This window comes from Rhinoraja longicauda, chromosome 23 (assembly GCF_053455715.1).
Source record: "Rhinoraja longicauda isolate Sanriku21f chromosome 23, sRhiLon1.1, whole genome shotgun sequence".
NCBI classification, from domain to species: domain Eukaryota; kingdom Metazoa; phylum Chordata; class Chondrichthyes; order Rajiformes; family Arhynchobatidae; genus Rhinoraja; species Rhinoraja longicauda.
In genome coordinates, this window is record NC_135975.1 from 23,161,278 (window position 1) to 23,184,802 (window position 23,525).

The 23,525-nt window shown below is 40.7% G+C and overlaps 1 protein-coding gene across 9 annotated transcripts in view; it reads left to right on the forward strand.

Annotated features, from left to right (window-relative positions):
- The window catches only part of anks1b (ankyrin repeat and sterile alpha motif domain containing 1B), a 647,894-nt gene that overhangs the window by 555,696 nt on the left and 68,673 nt on the right, over positions 1–23,525 (forward strand). For all 9 annotated transcript variants that reach the window (XR_013548787.1, XM_078419858.1, XM_078419856.1 and 6 more), the window contains 2 exons: positions 18,676–18,774; positions 22,965–23,117. Coding sequence is in view for 8 of the 9 variants with exons in the window: in XM_078419858.1 (XP_078275984.1) it covers positions 18,676–18,774; positions 22,965–23,117 (252 nt within the window). In the remaining variant the exon portion in view is untranslated. The remainder of the gene's footprint in view (positions 1–18,675; positions 18,775–22,964; positions 23,118–23,525) is intronic.

A 23,525-nucleotide genomic window follows, 5' to 3' on the forward strand; every position in this document is an offset into this window, starting at 1 on the left:
ATCCCGCCTTACTCACCTGGTTCCTCCAACAGTTGTTTTTATTAACTCCAGATTTTAGCATCTGCAGTCTCTTGCATATCCAGTTTCTTTATGATCTATCAGCAGTAGGAAAGCTGCATCTCCATTGTAGAATTGTAGAGTTCAATTGTAACCACTAGGTACAACCTGAACTCTACTTGTCTTTAAGGATGTTGGCTATGAGAATTAATGGAGGTACCGATGAGCGTTTGGTCAACCGTACAGCGGGTAGTGGAGGAGTGGAGCCATGTCTCCTAAAAAGGAAAGCATTTCAGATGTCCTGAGAATCTGAGAGAAAAGGATGGCATACTTTTAGGAGACAGAATGAGAGGAAGTGTAGTCTAGGTAGCTGTGGGAATCAGTGAGTTGTAGCAGATACCAATGGACAGCTTGTTCACTGAGATGGAGACAGAGAGATCAGGAAAGGGAAGAGAGGTATCAGAAATAAACCATGTAAATTTGAGGGCAGGGTAGGAGTTAATGGTGAAGCTGAGGAAATTCCATATGGCTGCAGGAGGCAGCCACAATGCAGTCGTCAATGTAGCAGAGAAAGAGTTGGGGAGTGGTGGCGGAGTAGGCTTGGAACAAAGACTGCTCCATGTAACCAAAGAGGGGGCTTAGCTTAGGCTCATGTGAGTACCCATGGCGACACCTTTAATTTGTAGGAGGTGGGAAGAATCAAGAGAGGAAGTGTCAATGGTGGGAACAAATTCTGCCTCAGAAGAGACAGAGAGTGTTAGGATAGAAGAACTGGTTGGATCCACATTCTACAAAGAAGCAGAGTGCTTTTGTTATGGAGGATAGGAGAGTATAGGGAACAGACATCCTTGCTAAAGTTGAGGCAGAGGACTAGGGAATTGGAAGTTGACGAAATGGAGGAGCACATCTGTGGTGTCTCAGATGTAGATGGGAAGGGACTGGACGGGAAGGAGGTGTGGGACAAGATACAGAGTTGAGGTGTTGGGAGATACGTTCACTGGGGTAAGTGCAGGCAGATACAATGTGCCTAACAGGGCAGTACTGTTTGTGAATCTTGGGTTGAAAATAGAAACAGACAGTACAGGGTTGGGGAACTATCAGGTTTGAGGCTGTGGAGGGGGGATCTCCTGAAGTGATGAGATGGTATGAGAGACAGTAGTATGGTCTTAGTGGGATTATGGTCCTCGGAAAGGAGGTGTAAGAGAGCAGCCTTCTGGCCTCTGCAAGGTAGAGATCAGTCTGCCAGACCAAAACAGCCTGCAGGAATGATATCACCTCTAAATCACACTCACTTGTGACTTGAGCCTCTACCACCATCACTTCAGCATCACTGGGTTGGAACGCTAGAGCTACAATTAAGTATAAAGCTCACAGATGGATAATAAGTAGATTGCCAGTGATTCTCATGTCACAAGATAGGTTTAAAAAATAAAATATGTCTTTTGAATTGGTGCATTATAAATGCTTCATTTGTGAAGCAGTATTTTTAAAGAACATAAAGCTTGCAATTTAAGGTTATGCTCTCCAAGAAATTATGCACAGGAAAATTAGATTTAAGACACTGTTAACTGTAGTGGTACTTGTAAATTTGATTTGATTACAAACATGGGAAGTATTCTGTAATCATGGACAAATCTGTTGAGCAATTTGTGCTTCTATAAAATATAAATAATGATATTTTAAGCCTCTTTTTTTGGAATCCAACCATGAAAAGATTTTATCTCTCATAATCACTTGATTGCACTATATATTCTGTTGCCTCCTCCTGCAAGAAGCACTTATGATTTGCCGTATGAGCATGATGGCAACAAAGGACAACAATGAAGTAGTTTAACACCAATATCAGGTGATTGCACCATTAAGAATGAACGGTTACACAGGGTGAGCGATGGTCAACGAATTATTGAAAAATGAAACCCAGCAAGGTTCTAATGGTAGCAGCAATAACAGTGTCTTGTTTGAGAGGTTAAAAGAAGAAATTTGAAGAATCCTAGGAGAAGATAATGGTCTCAAATTTGTTGTATATTTTGAACTACGCATCTTGCACATTTTAATATTATTTTGCTGTTGATGCCACTGCGCACAGTTAACTGCACGTTTCTGGTCATGAGGTTTACCCCACCAATGGTTTATCCCTCTTCTTTCAGTATCTTGAGTCACGAACGTGAAAAATTCATGTTGATTTTTTTTTAATGCATTTAAACAATGTGGGTGCTACTAGCAAGGGCACCATGTATTGCCCATCAGTGACCACTGCTGAGAAGCCAGTGGTGATATTCAGTTGAACCAATGCAGTCTTTGTGGTAAAGACACTGCTACAAAGCTGATGGGTGGAGAGTTCTAGGATTTGGATCCAGCAATGATGAAGCAACTAAAATATATTTCCAAGTCGTGAAGGCATGTAAACTGGAGGGGAATCTGCAAGTGATCATGTTTTCATTTGGCCATGACTGGAAAGATTGGAAAGATGAGGCTTGTATTCACTGTAGTTTAGAAGGATGTGAGGAGATCTTGTAGAGACGTATAAAATTATAAAAGGACTAAACAAGCTAGATGCAGGAAAAATGTTCCCAATGTTGGGGGAGTCCAGAACCAGGGGACACAGTCTAAGAATAAAGGGGAAGCCATTTAAAACTGAGGTGAGAAGAAACATTTTCACCCAGAGAGTTGTGAATTTGTGGAATTCTCTGCCACAGAAGACAGTGGAGGCCAATTCACTGGATGAATTTAAAAGAGAGTTAGATAGAGGTCTGGGGGCTAGTGTAATCAAAGGATATGGAGAGAAGGCAGGCACAGGTTACTGATTGTAGATGATCAGCCATGATCACAATGAATGGCGGCGCTGGCTCGAATGGCCAAATGGCCTCCTCCTGCACCTATTTTCTATGTTTCTATGTTTCTATGACTCTTTGCATAGGTTTATTGTTTATGGGGCAAGTGCTGGCTATTGATAAGTGGATCCAGCTAAGGAAGGGTGGATTGGCAGCAGTCATGTGCTCCTTCCCTTCTTCTCAGCTCTATAAAAACAGCTATCTCCTCACCATTCTAGAGGAAGGGTCTCGACCCGAAGCATCATTTGTCCATTTCCCTCCACAGATGCTGCCTGACCTGCTGAGTTTCTCCAGCAGTCTGAGTTTTGCTCCAGGCATCTCTTGTGTCACCATGGTGCAGGTAGTTGGATCGGTTAAGTTTCTGCTTTAATGGTGATGCATGGGGTGATGGAAAAGATTTGAATATCGTGGGGAGATGGTTACACCTTTTTATGTTGGTGATTATCATTGCCTATAACTGATGTGACACAAATGTCACTTGTCATTAACAGCTCCTGGTCTTGTTTGCTTTATTTCCTAAGTTGTGAATAGAATTGGACATTATGCAGTCTTTGGTGAACATCTAATATCATTTAGGGAAGTCTATTGAATTAATTAAGCTTGAGCCCAGGACAGAATTCCTTGTCTTCAGCCAAGATCATAAGACATAGCGGAATTAGGCAGTTCAAACCATCGAGTCTACTCCACTGTTCAATCATAGCTGATCTAATTTTCCCTTCAACTCTGTTCTCCTGCTTTCTCCTCATAGCCTTTTACACCCTTCCTAATCAGAAAGCTATCAATCTCTGATTTTAAAATACCCAATGCCTTGGCCTCCAAAACCATCTATGGCAATGAATTCCATAGATTCACCAACCTCAGGCTAAAGAACTACCTCCTCAACTCCATTCTAAGGTATGTCCTTTTATTCTGAGGCTGTCCCTCTGGTTCTAGTTTCTCCCACTAGTGGAAGCATCCTCTCAACATGCACTCTCTACAGGCCTTTCACTGTTCGGTAAGTTTCAATGAGACCCCCCCTCATCCTTCTAAACTCCAGCAAGTACAGGCCCAGAGCCATCTAATGCTCCTCATATGTTAATTCTATCATTCTCCGAAACTTCCTCTGGACCCTATGCTAAACTAGCACATCCTTAGATATGGGACCTTTGTTTTGGAACACACTTTTGTATCACAGCCACGATGTTTTCTGCTACCAGACCCTTTGTGATCCGTGCTTTCAGCTACGCATTTCTTGATATCACATGGAGTGAATCGATTTCATTGAACCATGACATCTAGGAAACCAAGAAAGATCATCCACTTGGCCATTCACATTTAAAGCAAACCATCATTTCATATTATCAGGCACGATGTTCTGATATTTGGCAGTCTGCTCCCACCATATACTATTTCTTCTAGTATGGTCCTCAGCTCCATCTTCTGACAGGGTTTCAATTCTCAGGTGATTGGGAAGTCTCTGCACTCTGCCTCTGAATGCCCTGGTAAAATATGATTCACAGAATAATGGAGAGGAATTAATTTAGATTTAAACAAATGGTCAAATCAAACTGACACTATCTACAATTGACTTCAGGTTTACATTGCAAGAAGATTCCAATCCAAACATATACTTTGTACTTACAATTTTCAATTTACTCCTAATTATTACTCGGCAGCATGTATCTTCTTGTTCTAGAATAGCATTTAAGTTTTACAAAATGTGGATTTTACAGAATCACATGAAGGTTGTAGCACAAGAGGAATGATGCATCCAGTTAATGTTAGTACTATATCAGAGGACTTTACTTACACCCAGGGCCGTTTTTACAGCATTATGGGCCCCCGGGCAAAGCAGTGTACTGGGGCCCCTACCGTTACTCTCCCCCACCCCCCTTTCCCTACCAGACGCCCCCTGTCGTGCCGGCGAAAAGCACTTACCGAAAAGCACTTAGCGATGGACTTAGGGTGCTACATTGTTGCAAAAAGCACTTACAGATCGCTGTGAGAAGCACTTAGTGATCGAAAATGTTGCGAAAAAAACACTTATTGAACCTACATTTTTAAAGTAGTATTTATTTATTGCAAGTCACTTAACATACACAGATCAGCATGGGGCCCCTATGCTCGTAGGCCCTCGGGCAAGTGCCCAATCAGGCCCATGCGTTAAGACGGCCCTGCTTACACCCTCTACCCATTCCTGCCCAGATAGCTCTGCTATATATTCCCTTTCAAATACAGATACAGTTCTTTATGAAGGCCATGAAAAAAAAAATTCTCTTGTGAGTTTGGGTTTTATGGCCTGCTATCTACATTCCATGCCCTCCCATTCTTGATCCTTCTGTCAGTGGGACAAGATTATCTTTATCTACTCTGCCTAGAAAATACCAAACTCAGCGTAACCCTTCCATTATATAGGACGTTGGTATGACTACATCCTGAGCATCTCTAGAGGGTGGATTTGGATCAATGTTTCCTCTTTCTGGGAATTAAGAAACAGTTTTAAAAAACAGTTAGACAGTTACTTGGATAGGACAGGTTTTGGTGGGGGGGGGGGATATGGGCCAAACGCCGGCAGGTGGGACAAGTGCAGCTGGGACATGTTTGCTGGTGCGGGCAAGTTGGACTGAAGGGCCTGTTTCCATACTGCATCACTTTATAACTCTATGACATGGAACACGAGGAGTCACAAAATAAGTGGTTCCCTCATAAAGACCGATGAGGTGAAGTGTTTTCTCTTAGAGTGATGTGATACATTACAACTCTCTTCCTCAAAGAGCGGTAGAAGCAGACCCATTGATTTTGTTTTAGGGCAAACCTGGAAGCATACTTGATTAAAAAAAAAGGGGTGAAATATTACTGTGAGATAGATGAGAATACAGAGTGGACATTAAAATTAGATTGGCCATGAGTTTATCTAATCACAGCAAAGGGTCACATCTCCCACTCCTGCTCCCCATTCATATATACATGTGCATGTTCATATGTTTCGGAGGTCTATTTGGCCTCTGTAACAAGGAGAACAATCATTTACCTCAGCCACCCCATTTTATATCTCGTGTTTGTGCAGGAAACCTGAGAGACATTTGTTGCAACAAATTAATTCAAAGCATAGCAACTCGTCTCAGCAATACCAGAGAGATCATAATTGGTGAACTAATATATTTGTTATGATTATTAGTTCTAAATCAGCAGGATTACCGTAAAATAATTTTTCAGAGCAAATTAAAACCATGTACCTGGTCCATACAGTTGAATTATTAACTGGGAGAGTGGATCATTTATTCATTTGTAAGGTTTGGCGTGTCAGTCTGCAGTTGTAGCCGGCAGGCAAGTTGTCAGTGGGATCATGATGAAGAGTGAAAGTCACGAGTAGATGGTCAAAACCTAAGAGCTTTTGATCCAACTTTTTAATGAGAAGTATAACTCCTCGCAGATAAAGGGGGAGGCAACTTTTAACAATGATGGAAAGACCAAGTCATTGCTTGTTTGCCCTCCCACTCACCCTGTTCTGTAGTTGCACCAGTTTAGACTGTCACTAGTGAAATGGGCACTGCAGGTGTTCACGAATAGTGCAGCACTATGCTGAGCTCTAGGTGGCAACGCAGGGACAGACTTGTTGGTGTAAGGTGAATCAGAAGCCAGGTACTCCAGCTAACACGTCTTTCTACCTTGGAAGGCTGATCTTCCATGTGGAAATGTCAGTAAGTGTCGCAGTTACTTATCTCATTATTGGCTTTTAGTAGAGTTAGTAGAGTCATAATGCAGCACGAAAACAGTCCTTTTAGCACATCTGATCGATGCCAACCAAGTTGCTTACCTGAGCTAGTCACCGTTGCCTGATTTGGCCCTCATCCTTCAACCTTTTTCTTTCCATGTGCCTCTCCAAATATTGTAGTTGTCTCTGCCTCTGCCATGCAACAAGTTCCACATTCCCACTACTCTCTGTGTAAAAATCAGGTTCTTTTAAAATCTTTCCTCTCTCACCTCAAATCTGTGCCTTCTAGTTTTAGATTTCCTGACCCTTGGAAAGATATGTGGCCATTCACCTTATCTGTGCCCTTCATGATTTTATGTGCTGTACATCTAGAAGATCTCTCAGCCTCCTATTCTCCAGGGGGAAAAGCCCAAGCCTATCCAGTCTCTCTTTATAAGTTAACATCCTTGTGAATTATTTCTGTGCTCTTTTCAGTTTAATGACATTCTTCCAATAGTTAGGTGACCAGAAGTGCACGCAGTAAAGGAGTGACACCACATACCGAGGACACCCTCCATCACATGGTTCCAGCACTGCAGTCGTGCAAATAAGACAGACTCAGAATAGATCTGACAGTACAAAACAGGCTATCAGTGAGAAACCAGGCAGCAGAAATTTACTCCACTGCAATCTGTGTCCTCATGGCTCAGCAGAATCCTCATTAATCCACCATTGCTGTCTCGCCAAGGATTTACTCCAGGTTCAATGAGCAGTGCAGAGGGGTTGCTGGCTACATCACCTGGCACACCTAAAAATAATGCCGGGTCAGTTAAGCTGCAGCACATGCCTGCTAAACAGCAAACATATCAATAGCAAAGGACAGGGGTAAGCAATCTTACAACCAACGGATCGGATTAAAACCCCTGTAGTTTGACCACATTTAGTCATTCACAGCGGTGGATGGATAAATAGCTGGTAGGAAGAAAATGTTTTGAAACATCCCCCTTGCTCGTTGATAAAGGCAAGGATGAAGCATTTGTAACTGTTCAGCCAGAAATGTCAAACAATTGAGAAGCCAGTGTTCAGTCAATTCAATTCATTCACATGAACGGACTACCACAGGGAAGTGTGCTTGCACCAATACTCTTCAACATCTACACTAACAACCAACCTAGAAGTGAAGGTACATCTCGCTTTATCTATGCAGATAACCTTGGTGTAGCTGCCCAAGACTGTGACTTCAGTGCTGTTGAAGAACGACTCTCAAATGCCCTCAACAAACTAACACCTTACTACGAAGAGAACCACCTCCGTGCAAATCCATCAAAGACACAGGTGTGTGCATTCCATCTGCGCGACCAAGAAGCCAAACGCCGACTGAACGTCACCTGGTCTGGTACCCCTCTTGAAAACTGCGATCACCCAGTATATCTCGGAGTCACCTTAGATCGTTGTCTCTTTCAAGACCCATGTTGAGAAGACAAAAGCCAAAGTCTGTGCAAGAAACAACATTGTCAGCAAAGTTACTGGTACAAGATGGGGCGCAATTCCTGACACTCTACGATCAACTGCCTTGGCCCTTTGCTACTCAACAGCAGAGTATGCATGCCCAGTCTGGGAAAGATCAGCGCATGCTAAGAAGATTGATCCAGCCATCAATGCAACCTGCCGCCTTATCACTGGGTGTCTTAGACCAACATCAACTGACAACCTGTACATACTATCTGGTATAGCGCCACGTCGCAGATTCATCGCAGTGCAGCAAGCAGTAGAGAATGCCATTGCCAGACCACAGATGTACGACATCCCCTATTCGGCCATGAACCCGCAAAGAGTCGACTAAAGTCCAGGAAAAGCTTCCTCAACAAAGTTGAACCAAATGCTGAAGCTGAAGGTACTAGAGTTGCATTATGGAAAGAGAGACTCTCCAATCTCCCTTCATCGACATCCATGTCCATAAGTGCCAAAGAAGAACTCCTCCTGGGGCCGGATCAAGCTGGGCTGAATGGAAATGCCTCAACAGACTGAGAGCTGGTACTGGTCGTTGTAAAGCCACTCTCAAGAAGTGGAGTTATATAGACACTGATGACGCCATCTGCATAACACTGAACCACAACCTATGGAGCACCTATTGAGACATCCTCTATTGGAGCACGAATGCATAGCTGAGGACCTGGCAGTGAACAATGATATTGCTAAGAGTTGTGTTCAGATTTGGCTGAAACACAATATTTAGCATGTGTGGACACGATAAGAAGAAGAAGACTCACATGATATCACGAAAAGCAAAGGTTATAAGAATAGCCAATCTTCCAGCTGTAGTTCTGAAGACCTGCTTCCCACACCCAGCTGGTCCCTTGCAGTTACAACACCGGTCCGATCTGACAACGTGGAAAATTGCCCAGGTGGGTGCTGCTCAAAATAAACAGAACAAATCCAATTCAACTTACTACCTGTCCATCAGTCCATCCTTGCTCATTAGCAAAGTGATGGACAACATTATCAACAGCACAATGAGGCAGCACTTGCACACCTATAGCCTGCACAGTGATGCCCAATTTGAGTGTCACCAGGATCATTTGTCTCATTGTGGACCAAAGAGCTGAAGTGCAGCAAAAGTGACTGCCCTTGAGACCTCGGCTGCATTTGTGTATGTTATCAAGGAGCACTCAAAACTGAAGTCAATGGACTTGAAGGAGAAAATGCAGCAATGGTTGAAGTCATATCTTCAACAAAGATTTCAAAGGTCTTTTACTGTCACATTTTATTACGGTACAGTGATATTCAAATTACGATACAGCCATACTAAAAATAGCAACAAGACACACAACTACATAAAAGTTAACATAAACATCCACCACACCGGATTCCCCACATTCCTCATTGTGATGGAAGGCAATAAAATCTAATCTTCTTCCCTCATTTTCTCCCGCGGTCGGGGCAGTTGAACGATCCGTCAGGGTGATCGAAGCTCCCGCGTCGGGGCGATCAAAGCTCCCGTGTCTCCATATAGCAAGTCCACAATAAAGTGCAGGCCATTTACAGATAAGTGACATCTAACATTATGCAACTAAAGTGACAAACTATGACAATCTCCAACATCCCACTTGATTAGCACCCCATCAAATACCCTGATTGCTCATTCCTGTGATCACAGGCACACAGTGACTGCAACGTATGCCTCTACCACCAAGAAGAACACCATTTCTGAGTGCACCACCAATTGCTGGGTCCCCTCAATGCCACATGCTATCCTGACATAAAGTTATATCACAGGTCTTTCGTCATCACTGTGTCTAAATCCTGGAAACCCATACTCAACACCACTGCAAGAGTACATTAATTGGAATGTATGCTACAGTTCCTGAAGACAACTCCCTACTACCTACTCAAGGGTAGTTAGACATGTGCAAGAAATGCTGGCCTTAACTGTGATACACAGATCCCAAAAAGTGAATGATTGTTTGCTTACTGTAAACCGTCAGCCTCTTCAGGTGCCATGCTGAAAAACCTGTATTTCTCATCTGACTGTTTTAGTTTCAGGAACAATTGGACTCGACATTATTTCTGTCCATTTTAATGTATTTTCAAGCCGGAATTTTGACTTTTAAATTTCAAGTCTCAAGTCTCTTAATGGACTCTTAATGGATTTTTTTTTGCTAAGCTTAAATTAAGTATTTCCTCAGCACCCTATTGAATGTTTGACAAACAAAGCTGTTCAGCCTGCAGGACAATGTTAATAGTTTCAGCCATGCATTTGCAAAAATATCTCCTTGCTGACAAGCTGTCAATTGAGTTAAAAGGTGAATCGTAGCATTCAGTGAACTTAATATTTTATGTGTGTATCCAGTGTGATCAGTATGAACATTTAAGACATTTGACTGGATTCTCTGCAAACTTAATGAAACACTTTTCAATCATCAGGCTTATTTTGTCTTATTTTTAAAACATTGGACATGTATCTAAAATATATCCATTTCATTCTTAGTAACTGAACAATTTTAAGACATTACGTAGCCACAAGTGACGTAGAAGGCATTTGGCATACTACCCTTCATCCGCAGGACCTTGAGTATAAGAATTAGAACATCATGTTGCAGTTGTACAAGCCATTGGGAAGGCATCACTTGGAACTTAATGTTCAGTTTTGGTCACGCTGCTAATGAAAAGATGTCATTAAGCTAGAAAGGGTGTACACATTTTTGTTGCCAGGACTCGAGAGCCTAAGTTATAAGAAGAGGTCGGGCAGCCTAGGACTTTATTCTGTACTGGTGACCTTATAGAGATGAATAATATCGCAAGGGGAATAGGTAAAGTGAAGGCAACACTCTCCTTTTCCAAGAAAATGGGAATCAAAAACTAGAGGGCAGAGGGTTAAGCTAGAGGGGAAAGATTTAAAAGGTACCTGAAGGGCGACTATTTCACCGAGAAGTAGTGCATATATGAAACGAGCTGCCAGAGAAAGTGGTAGAGGCCAGTATGATAATAACATTTAAAAGGCATTTGAACATTTGGGCAGGAAAGGTTTAGAGGGATATAGACCAAACGCAGGCAAATGAGACTAGTGTCAATGGGCATTTTGGTCAGCATGGATGAGTTAGACCAAAGGGATGATATTCATGACTTGTGACTCTTAATCCATCTGACTCACCCATTCAAGTTATCCGTATACATGTAAGTTATTTATATCTGGTTGACCATGTTTTTAACCAGACTGCTGATGTCATCCTATCTGATATTGGTTCAGTATTTCTCTCCCCATTTGCACAATCCAACCTGCTGAGCATGTCTCTACAACTTAAAGCTAAATTATTTTCTTTCTTTCCCGCTTCTGACGAAGGCTCTTCAACCTGAAATGTTAACTCCGTTTCTCATTCCACTGACACTACCAGACCTGCTGAGTGTTTTCAGCATTTTCTATTTTTATTACTCATTTAAAACAAAAATTATGGCCCTAAATTTTATTTAATATTTCAGATGTGACCTCACTGAGGTCAAATCTAATGGTAGAATTCATTCTCTTGACTTAAAAATTACACCTCATGTTGTACATTCCAACGTCTGTTTGCAAATGTATAGTCGGAGAGAGCCATCGACTAAAGCCAGCAAATACTTATCTTGTTGCAACAGCATGAATATGTTTATATTTTAGGCAAAATCATGTATTCTTTCTTCTGATCACAAATGTTTACATTAATCCACATTGCTAAAGCTAACGTTTTTCTGCCATCATACAGTTTGGCCCATAAATTACAGAATAGTGAATATTCTCATATAATCAAAGAATGTCACAAAAGCTCGTCAGGTCAGACGGCATTGGTGCAGCTAACATTTCAGGTCGATGTCCTTTAATCAGAACAGGGAACATTTAAAAATCAACCAGGTTTTAAGTTGCAGAGAAGGGAGTGTGAAGAGAATAAAATAGATATCTGTAACAGAGTTAAGATTAAGAGACTGAATAACGCAAAAGGCAACAGTGTTGGCTGAGTGAGGGCGGTGAGGTCTTCTTAATTATAGTTGACCTGGTTGGAGAAAAGACAAATAGGAGAAGAAATGGAGAAAGGAAAAGGGGAAAGGATTGAAGAAAATGTTGGAATGTGAAGTGCTCACTAGAGATGATGATGTTGGAAATCAGAAATAACAACAATTATGAAAATACATAGCAGCTTAGGCAGCGTCTGTGGAGAAAGAAACAGAATTTATGCTGCAGGTGGATAAAAACAAGGAGTAGTTGTTCAGTCCTTTTCACTGACACACAGTGAACTTTAATTTATGTTATATCTATTACAGTCTCAGATTATTCCAAAGCATTTTAGAGCCGGTGATCGGGATGTTGAGATGTAGGAAACAATTTTACAAGAAATTTACAGTTTAATCGTGATCTGTCACCATTTCCCTGCACAAGAATCAACATGGGAGACCCAAACTTCTTGATAAGCATCAAACCGACTGCCAACTCCGATCTACTGTTGTTCACCGGATCTGAGCACGAACTTCTGGAAGTCCTCCAGCTTTTATGTTGGGTAATCTGCCCTTTAATTCTCTGACAAATTAGGCCCATGTAGGAACAACGTTGATAGAAATTCAATTGTTAGTTGATTTCTATATTTTGAATTGATTACTTGTGTAAGTAATTTTTTTTAAAGTTTACATTTTTAATCGTGTGATTATTTTATTAATAGTTTTTAAACATCTTGGAACGTCACTGGCATTCCACGATAAACATTTTAACTCTTTGGACAGACAGCTAAGCCACAGAATTTCTGCTGCTAAAGCTTGCTCTGTTCATTATGTGATGGGACATGCATGGAAAGCACTGGGCTAGGGGGGCATGCCAAAGAGAATCGGGGCTGGCACCTAACTCCGCATGGGCAGATCTGAACAATGCAAGATCTCAACCTGAAAGGTCACCCACTCCTTCTCTCCAGAGATGCTGCCTGTCCTGCTGAGTTACTCCATCATTTTGTCTATCAAGATGGGTATAGATGGTTTGAGACCAGGAAGTCCTAAGGCCCAAATAAGGCTCTCCTTAGAGAAGGAGGTGTGTCGTTTTTCCCACTGGAGTTCTACAAAAAGGCCCCTTACAATGAGATCTGATCCCTAGAGAATGAAAACCACTTTCTGGAAAATGACTTTTTGAATTCAGTTGTGAAAGATAGCTGCAACCAACAGTGGGGGAAAATGCTGTTTTAATATTCCATTAAGTTTATTTGGCTTTGGTCCAAATGAAAATAAGGATTGAAATCGTAGTTTATTTCACAAAATGCTGGAGTAACTCAGCAGGTCAGGCAGCATCTCAGGAGAGAAGGAATGGGTGACGTTTCGGGTCGAGACTCTTCGACTGATGTCAGGGGGGCGGGACAAAGGAAGGATATAGGTGGAGACAGGAAGATAGAGGGAAAACTGGGAAGGGGGAAGGGAAGAGAGGGACAGAGGAACTATCTAAAGTTGGAGAAGTCAATGTTCATACTGCTGGGTATGAACTAGTAGTAGTCATTGAAATAGTAGTAGTCATGAAAATGCCTTAAACCTGTTAAAAAACATCCATTACTTGTTAATAAAAAATAGTCTTGTATTTTTCTTTGGTATATGATATATGTAATGTCAAAAGGATCTTGAGTTTCTTGGAACTAAGGCTGACTTTGAATATAATTATCCTAACTATTTATTGAACAGCTCCCCCACCCCTTCCTACTCTGTTCTAATTACATTGAAAAGACATAGAAATCATCAGTTATTATTGTTGATTGTTTTGATTATACCTAGTGAGCTCTGATTTCAGCAATTTTATCTCAGTATTATCTTAAGAAATTGTATTTCATTAGATTTTTTGTAGTATCGGTATATTCTAACATACCCAGGTTTGAGGACATTCCAACCATTATTTAATGAGTGACCGTAGCAAAGAAGAACTATTAGGAAAGGCATTTAGCAAAACAAAGTTTCGAGAATGACTTCTACAGATGTTGAAATATTTTGAAGCACACAAGTAATTGTCTTCCTATCCCAGTCTTCCTATCCCAGTCTTCCTATCCCAGTCTTCCTATACCAGTCTTCCTATCCCAGTCTTCCTATCCCAGTCTTCCTAATCAGCGGCTGTCTTTCTAATGAACATAAATCCTTTCCCGCAACAGCCTGGTTTATTTCTATTGTCTTTTTTGAACAAGAGGACAACCTTAGCTATCCTCCAGTCTTCTGGTACCTCACCATGGCTATAAAAAGATACAGAAATCTCTGTCAGAGCTTTGCAATCAACTCCCTTGCTTCTCTTGGCATCCTGGGATAGATTCCATCTGGCCCTGGCTATTTATCCATTCTAATGTGCTCTTAATATTTCCAGTATTTCCTCCTTCCTGATACAGAAGTGCTCCAGAGTATCAACATACTCTCCAGCTTCCACATCCTTCTCTTGGTCATCAAGTCATACAGTTGCCCTTTGGCCCAACAAGCCCACACCGACCAACATGTCAAATCTACACTAGTCCCACCTGCCTGCGTTTGGCCCATATCCCTCGAAACCTGTCCTATCCATGTACCTGTCTAATTGTTTCTTAAATGTGCAAAGTCCCTGCCTTAACTACCTCTTCTAGCAACTCATTCCATACACCCACCACCCTTTGTGTGCAAAAGTTACCCTTCAAATTCCTATTAAATATTTCTCCCTTCATCTTAAATCTCTGTCCTCTGGTTCTTTATTCCCTTACTCTGGGCAAAAGACTCTGTGCGTCTATCCGATATATTCCTCTCATGAGATATTTATTTAAGATCTTGCTCATAGTGAATATAGAAGATGCTGCAAGCTCTTATAAATGTTGAAATCTCCGTCGGGCTGTATTGCCCAGCAGATCTATCCAAAGAGTTGACCTGCTACTTCGGAATATTTACTGCACAATCGATGATATTAAGAGTGGCAGAATACTCCTCATTATGTGCCTGTTGAGCCATGCATGATAATGTACTAGTGTCAGAACTCTTGCCATTGCAGGCGGTTCTTGACACTAAGCAGCCATCCACCAGATTGGCGGAGTAATGGTGGGCTGTCTTAGATTTCCCAGGTACCATGAGGAATCCCTGACTGTTGCTGCAGATATTAATGGAGTGGAACACCTTGTGTTGCTGAGAATGATGGCTTCAGGGCAACGTGAGTGCAATATATTGCTCACTTGTCATGGAGAAATCAGCACTCATTGCAAAGCCATTCACACAATCTGCCACATCTATCATAAAGGATAAGGAATTGCACCTGCTCATTTGGAGAACAGAGCCTCGGTATCTTACCGAGATACAGGAATACAGATCGCAACACCTTGTACGTGTCATTAGCCACAGCCTGAAGAATCTTCTGAAGTAGAAATTGAAAGGCACCTTTATGTCATTGAGTTTTGTTGCCTGGCTCTGAGCCCAACATTTCATCTACACAATCCTTTCTTGAGGGATACACTAAAGCTTACTGTACCCATCATGAAGGCTCTCTGCAGAAAGGCTACAGATTGATAAATAATAAAGCTAATAAAAACCCTCATAATAAAAACCCTCAGGATATTTGCTTAAGTAATGTAAGTAAAGGGAAATTGTTTGATGATGTAATAAAAATAGAATTTTATGTGGTGGGAATAGGAACATATAAAAGTGGTATGTCATTTATTTACAACTTTTGTGACTGACATCATATTTTTCAAATGTTTCCAGTTAGGTGAGATTGTGCAAAGTGCTTTTAGGTTACCCTCTGTGAACAGATTTTAGATTTTTATCCAGTGTGTGGCCCTTGGGTTCATGTGCAAATGTAATGTCTTGTGTTAGGATGCATCCCATGGTACAATTTGACAGGTACAATCTGTATTACAGCAATACATCAGAACTGTCAAAGATTCACTGTTGCAGTGTTGCAAACTTTGGCCATTTACCTGAAATCACAACTGAGTTCCACAGGCAAAGTAATAATAATAATAATAAACCATTTATTTTATATAGCGCCTTATCACATGCTCAAAGCGCTTTACAAAAACAATTAACATAGAAACAAACAGACAAACTATCCTGACGGAAAAGCGGCGAATACTCAACGCCAGCGTCCTCTCACGTCAGGGTCCGGCAAAAGCACAAGACACACAGATATAATTTTTTACACAAAACAGCCATCACAGTGATTGCTCTAGGCATACCCTCACTGTGATGGAAAGCAAAGTCTTTTCTCCTCCTCATTCTTCTCCCGCGGTGCCACGAGGTGATCTAGGCTCCCAACTTTTTGAAGCCCCCACCGGGCGATGGAAAGTCCCAGGGCCGAGCCGAGCAGGCCGATGAAAGTCCTGAGCCCCCACCGGGCGATGGAAAGTGCTGCGGCCGAGCCGAGCAGGCCGATGAAAGTCCTGAGCCCCCACCGGGCGATGGAAAGTGCTGCGGCCGAGCCACGCAGGGTGATGAAGGGCCTGCGGGCGGGTTGATCGTACCTCGCGCTTCGGGGCGGTCGAAGCTGCTACGGCTGGAGCTCCCAAAAACCGGTCGTCAGCCAGGGACCTGCGAACTCCCGATGTTGCGGTCTGCAGGGCCCACGGCCGAAGCCTCCGAGATGGTAAGTCCAGGCCCTGCGACCGGAGTCTTCAAGGTCGATCCCAGCTGGAGGCCACCGACTCCACGATGTTAGGCCGTAGCGCGAACGGAGATACGACACGGAAAAGGTCGCATCTCCGTTGAGGAGGAGATTTGAAAAAAAGGTTTCCCCCAACCCCCCCACCACCCCCCTACATACACAGAATGAAAAATAAAACAAAACGTACATTTAACAACGACAATGACAAAAAAAACGGAGAAAAAAAACGGAGAGACTGTAAGTAGACCTATTCAACATGCTTCCAGGTAAATTCTGGAAGATTGAATGGTGTAACTTCCTTATCAAATGGGAATGACAATATTTCAGCACAAGAATAAGCCAGTGGTACAAAAGCGTGAATATATTGGTTTCTTTTCTGTTCATGATATATTGAAAACATGCCATAAGCTTGAAACTGGAAATAAAACAATGGCATTCTGCATCTGTGTCGTTCAATATGCATGTTCAATCTTTCTATTTGCAGATGTGTGATGTGATTTATAATGTGAATGAATTCTTCCCAACCTCTAACGCTAATCAGAGGTGAATTCTAAAATTGGCCGAACCTTGCGGTTAACGGAATATAAAATCAACCTGAGAAACAGTGAATTCACAGGGTTCATTATCTGCTCAATTTTATATTTATTTACTTCCATATAGCATCCTCAATGGCAATATTTTAATAATGCTACAAATTGAAGTTTCTGTTGTCTAATTAATTCTAATTTTAAAAGAATATTACAGTAGTAGATTATGAAAGGCCTTCTCTTCCTCTCATATCCAGGCTATAAAATGACAGTTGTCATCAATAGAGTTTGTTTCTTTAGTTCATCCAATGGTATGTAACATGGTGAGGAAATCGTCAGACTGTACAAATCGTTAAACTGTACAACTCCTTCCCCCTTCTGTCGTGGGGTAGACTGACTCCCCCCCCCTCTTTGCACATCCCCAATCCTTTCCACTCGTCACTTTAATTTCATGTTTCATGCATTTTGTATATTATGAATGTTGGCAGATCAATTTCCCTCCTGGAACAAATACAGTTCTATCGTATCGTATTGTATTGTATCGTAGACCGTGTCAGGTATGGCATGGTTGATAACTTACTCACTTCTGATTGTGTGTATGTGTTTCAGTATGGAGACTTCAGCACAAAATTGCCGATATGCCAATGTAGTCCAGAGGGAATGCCGCACTGTAAATGTGTGCCTTCTTAAACCAAGGCCATAGTAATGTTTCATGGGGGGGCAAGAATTTTACATTTGTGAGGTATATTTATTCTTCAATCACATAACTGAAAATATCACAATATCTGGCCTTATCACATTATAGCATGTGGGACTATCTATGTATAACTTGGCCAGCATATGTGCTGGTCCAGCTACACTTGCAAAGTAATTCACTCACTCTGATGTTTTGAGGAAAATCCTGTGGTTGAGAATGGAGTTAGATGGATACATACATTTTTTTTTTTTTTTTCATTCTTTAACCTTCAAAATACAATTTACATCTTTAAAATATTCAGATTATATTAAGAACATTTGGTCAAAAACTGAAAACAGTTTTATGAAGATGTGAAAATGATTCTGTAGAATGAAATGATGCCTCCATCATCTATTTTTTGAATTATTCGCTAACTATGTTTAATGGCTCTACTGGCATTGAGAATGAATTGTACTGAAAGGAACTCATGCTTTCAAAGTGGCACATCAGTAGTGCTGATAGATGGTTGGGACATGCTGTGCACTATTGACCAAAGTTGTAAACCTTTTGGAGCTGACCGCGGGGCAAAAAGTATCTTCCTTTCAGTGCACAGGATCAATAAAGTTTCGGAAAAAAAACTGATTCTTGACATCTGTTTCCTTTATTTTGGTTACAATAGTTTTCATCCTCCATTACGTCACTCCATTGACATCTAAGTAAGCGATCATCAAAGGTGTTCCATGGCACAACATAGCTATTTGACAGTTACTACTCACCTGCTGTTTACTATGGAATTCCACTGCAGTGTTGTTGATCTGAACAGTGCAATCACAATTGGACAGTGGGAATTATTTCATTTTCTTTCTTTCCTTTTCTCTTTCCAGGGAAGTAATGTTGTGGAAGACCAGGATTTGTTGGAGATAGGCATCCTTAACTCTTCGCACAGACAACGGATTTTGCAGGCTGTTCGTGGACTTCCTCGGGTGAGTTGAGATATGCTGTAGAAAATGACAAATGCCATTGTTTTAAATCATATGAGGAAATAGTTTACCAAAGGACTTGAATGGCATTGAATATTATAGTCTGGTTTAAACTATTTCTCCTCTCTTTGATCTTGTCTCAGTAGAATGCACATGGACAAATTTATTTTTGATGGCTCTGATGTTCAAACTGAAATGTGACCAAAGTCAATGGGAACTAATCTGCACTTTAAACAAACTCCAAATCATTGAGAATTTCTATGTCTTGTCATCCAATCGACCTTTTAGTAGAAATAGAAACACTTTGAGAATAAATTGCAGTGATTTACTTGTTTATTCACTCTACACTATTTGATTTAAATAAAGAAACAGTCGCATTTTGATCCAATGTGTTATTTTTAAAATGCATGTACAATCCATATCAACAGTGTAGATGTCACACCATTCCAGCCACCAGTGAGGAGGTTATTTGAAATAACAACCAATATCTAAATTCAAATGCTGTATAATTACGAGAAACAAATGATTTAATATTCTCAGTCAAGAGATGCATATATTTAACATTTATTAATGGGATGTAGTAGTTATAGGCATTATTAGAGTGTGTTCTGTGTATCATTGTGAGTCTGAAAATGCTAATAATGAGTATCAAGTGTAGTAAATGTTGGTTTATATAAGCTTATACAAAGTATTCGAAACCAAAATACATGTGTGCAATTGCAAAAATGACTGAATTTGAGCAAATGTACTGTTCAGGCAAATTGTAACTTGTACACAAGCATTGAAATTTGTTAAACAGTAACAATTAATTGAGTTAGCTGAAAAGAAGGTGAGGTTGGCTCCCCTTTTAGTAATCTCTCACTAGTATACTGGATTTAACCCAAGGTTATGAATTTATCAAACCAATGCTATCAATTTTTCCATGTTTGAGTGGATAAAAAGTTGTAATATTTTCTTTCTGAATTGTTCCACCTCCAATTTGTGTGGTGTGACCATTGGGTTTATATGGTATTTTTAGAAAAACATTCAGGAGTGAGAGAAAAAAAAATACAATGAATTAAATCAAATTTGGATTAATAGGGTAGGAGAAATGGGAAATTAAATTAAAGGATGAAATTTGGGTTTCTTTTTACAAGCCGCAGCAGCAGCAGCATTAAAGTATATGGAAATGTTCATTTTCTAATGTTGTATTAATGATGAGTATTAAACTTCTCTCAAATACATTTATTTCTACAATACTAAATGTCAGAAAATTAGTTCTAAGATTTTCTGGTCCAAGTGGGTTATTGTTTTCTAAAAATCTTGTGGTAATCTGAGGTGAATAGTTTTCAGAAATCAAATTCAGCATGGGTGATATGTTCAACTAACTATCGTTTTAAAAGCAGGTGATTTTCCTGCTGCAACATTTAGATTGGATGTTTTATCAAATAAAATAGTTGGAGATATCCTGATTCATCAGTTCATCGTATTTTTCACTTTTATTTTGAATGGCGTGTGACATCCAGTAGCACATTTAAGCCACTTAGAAATGCAAACTGGCAAAACAAATCTTTCTTTCCAGCAATAATTTTGCACGATTGGAGATGGCAAGAAAACAAATAATTTGAAAATTATTTTCATCAAAACTTTTATTTGCAAGAAACTCACCACACTAAGTAATATTCAGTTTGACTTTAAACCAAAGAAGGGTCCTGACCCAAAATGTCACCTATTCATGAGATACTGCCTGGACCCGCTTAGTTACTCCAGCACTTTGTGTCATTTCTATGTAAACCAACATCTGCAGTTCATTGTATCTGCACTGTTTTAGTTTATCAGGTTGGAACCTGTTTTTTGCTATTATGTGTAAAATTAATTCTTGCCCTTGACAAGAGATTATTTAATTAAGCCTGCAACATTAGCATTCTGTCTGCACTGATAACATTTTACTTAGCATTTTATATTCATAAATAATGAGGCTTCCTGCATCTGGCTGAAAATAAAAACTAATTTTATGCATGAGGTAAAAAATAGGAACAAGGGAAAACATATGGATCCTCATACAATATATTCATGCTGAACATTTACAGCAACTCAGTTTTCCCACCCTCCTTCCAAATCTTTTGATTCTCTTGCAGCTCAAAATTCTATCAATCTCAGTCTTGAACTGACTTCTCAACCGCACGTCCATAGTCTTCTGTGTGGAGAGTTCAAATTATTCGCAGTCATCTGACTGAATAAATTATCTAAATGACCAATCCTCAAATTTACAATTCCTAGTCCAAGACTGTAACCAGAGAACAGCTTCTCGGCTTCCATCATGTCACGGTCTTTATGAATTTTATGTGTTTCATTCAGAGATCATCTTTCATTTTTATAAACGAGAGAGAATCTATCCATTTCACTCAATCTCTTCTCATCGGTTTGTCCTTTGATTCTGGAATCCATTGAATGAGCTATTGATTTGTAACCCATTACTCTATCTCTGTCGTCAGAATGCTTTGAAAGTGCTCTGAACCTAGCTGTAGTATGTAGTTTGTATTCATATTAAATTTCCACCATATATCAACTGCCTTCTCTATGAAATATTCTAATTTGATTGATGCTGTCACAATAATTAAAATAAATGGTAACAGATTCTCAGACACCATAATGATTGCGTCATCAATTTATATGCATAGACATAGTTTAAAAAATCATATATATACATGCAAAAACTGATGAGCCAAAACAGTATGACCACTGACAGGTGAAGTGAATAACATTGATTATCTTGTTACAATGGCACCTGTCAAGGGGTGGAATATATTAGGCAGCAAGTGAACAGTCAGTTCTTGAAGTTGATGTGTTGGATGCAGAAGAAATGGGCAGGAGTAAAGACCTGAGCGACTTTGACAAGGGCCAAATTGTTATGGCCAGATGACTGGGTCAGAGCATCTCTGAAACGCAAGGCTTGTGGGGTGCTCCTGGTCAGCAGTGGTGAGTACCTACCGACAGTGGTCTGAGGAGGGACAAACCACAAACTGGCGACAGGGTGTTGGGCGTCCAAGGCTCATCGATGCGCGAGGGCAATGAAGGCTATCCCGACTGGTCCAAACCAACAAACGGTCTACTGTGGCACAAGTCACAGAAAATTTTAATGGTGGTCATGGGAGGAATGTGTCACAATACACAGTGTATCGCACCCTGCTGCGTATGGGGCTGCGTAGCCGCAGACTGGTCAGAGTGCCCATGATGACCCTTGCTCACCGTTGAAAGCGCCTACATTGGGCATGCGAGCGTCGGAACTGGACCTTAGAGCAGTGGAAGAAGGTCGCCTGGTCCGATGAGTCCCGTGTTCTTTTAGATCACGTGGATGGCCGTGTATATGTGCGGGAAGTGATGGCACCAGGATGCACTGTGGGAAGACGACAAGCCGGTGGAGGGATGTGATGCTCTGAGCAATGTTCTGCTGGGAAATCCTGGGTCCAGCCATTCATGTGGACGTCAATTTGACATGTGTCCCTACCGTTGCAGACCAGGTACATGGCAATGGTATTCCCTGATGGCAGTGGCCTCTTTCAGCAGGATAATGCGCCCTGCCACACATTGTTCGGGAATGGTTTGAGGAACATGATGAAGTGTTCACGGTGTTGCCCTGGCCTCCAAATTCTCCAGCTCTCAATCCGATTGAGCATCTGTGAGATGTGCTGGATCAACAAGTTTGATCCATGGCGGCTTCACCTCGCATCTTACAGGACTTGAAGGATCTACTGCTAATGTTTTGGTGCCAGATACCACAGGACACCTTCAGGGGTCTTGTGGAGTCCATGCCTCGGCGGGTTGGCACTGTTTTGGCACCACACGGAGGACCTACAGCATATTAGGCAGGTGGTCATAATGTTTTGGCTCATCAGTGTACATATATATATAGATTTACAATGAATGGAGGGATATGGATCATTTGGAGACAGAGAAAATTGATTTAACTAGGCATTATGTTCGACATGGACATTGTGGCCAAAGAGCCCGTTCCTGTGCTGTGCTATTCTATGATCTAGATTATCTGCAGTGTCCCCCAGGCAGGTAAAATCTCACCATTCTACTCTTTTCTAATGTTTAGGATGTTATTGGGATAATAATTGATTTGGGGACATTGTCACATGATAAAGAACAATATCCCTGCCCATAATTTCATGCAACACTTACACTTGTATTTTTCTCTTTTGTTTCAGGTGAAAGTTATTGGATATGATACAAACAGCCCAACATCCGTGGCAGATTGGTTAGATTCTTTAGAATTGAATGATTACATCAAGACCTTTCTAGCAAATGGTTACACATCAATGGATCTTGTGAAAAAGCTGTGGGAAATTGAACTCATCAATGTAAGTTCATGATTCATGTAATATCTTGAAAATAAACTGTTAGTGTTGAAGACATTTAAATTCTGAAGTGTTCTAACATAACTTGTGCATTACCAAGGAAGCATAATTGAGATAAAACGTAAGCACGCATAAATCACTTATCTTGAATGCACCTTATCTCAGCAGTCTCTGTGGGTATTACACCTGAAGTAGGCAAACTTTTACTGTTTCTCTAGCTAATTTTTGCTGCAGCTGTGATTTTGTGGTTGAATTTTTTTTAAGTTAGTATGTTTTGTAGAATTTATAGTTTAATGTTTTTGCTGAAAACTGACTAATCAGATTTAACTGTGGATTTAATATGTTCAAGCATTAAGAACGATCTTATTAGCACACTTATAAAACATGCAAATTTTGTGCAATCTTACTTGT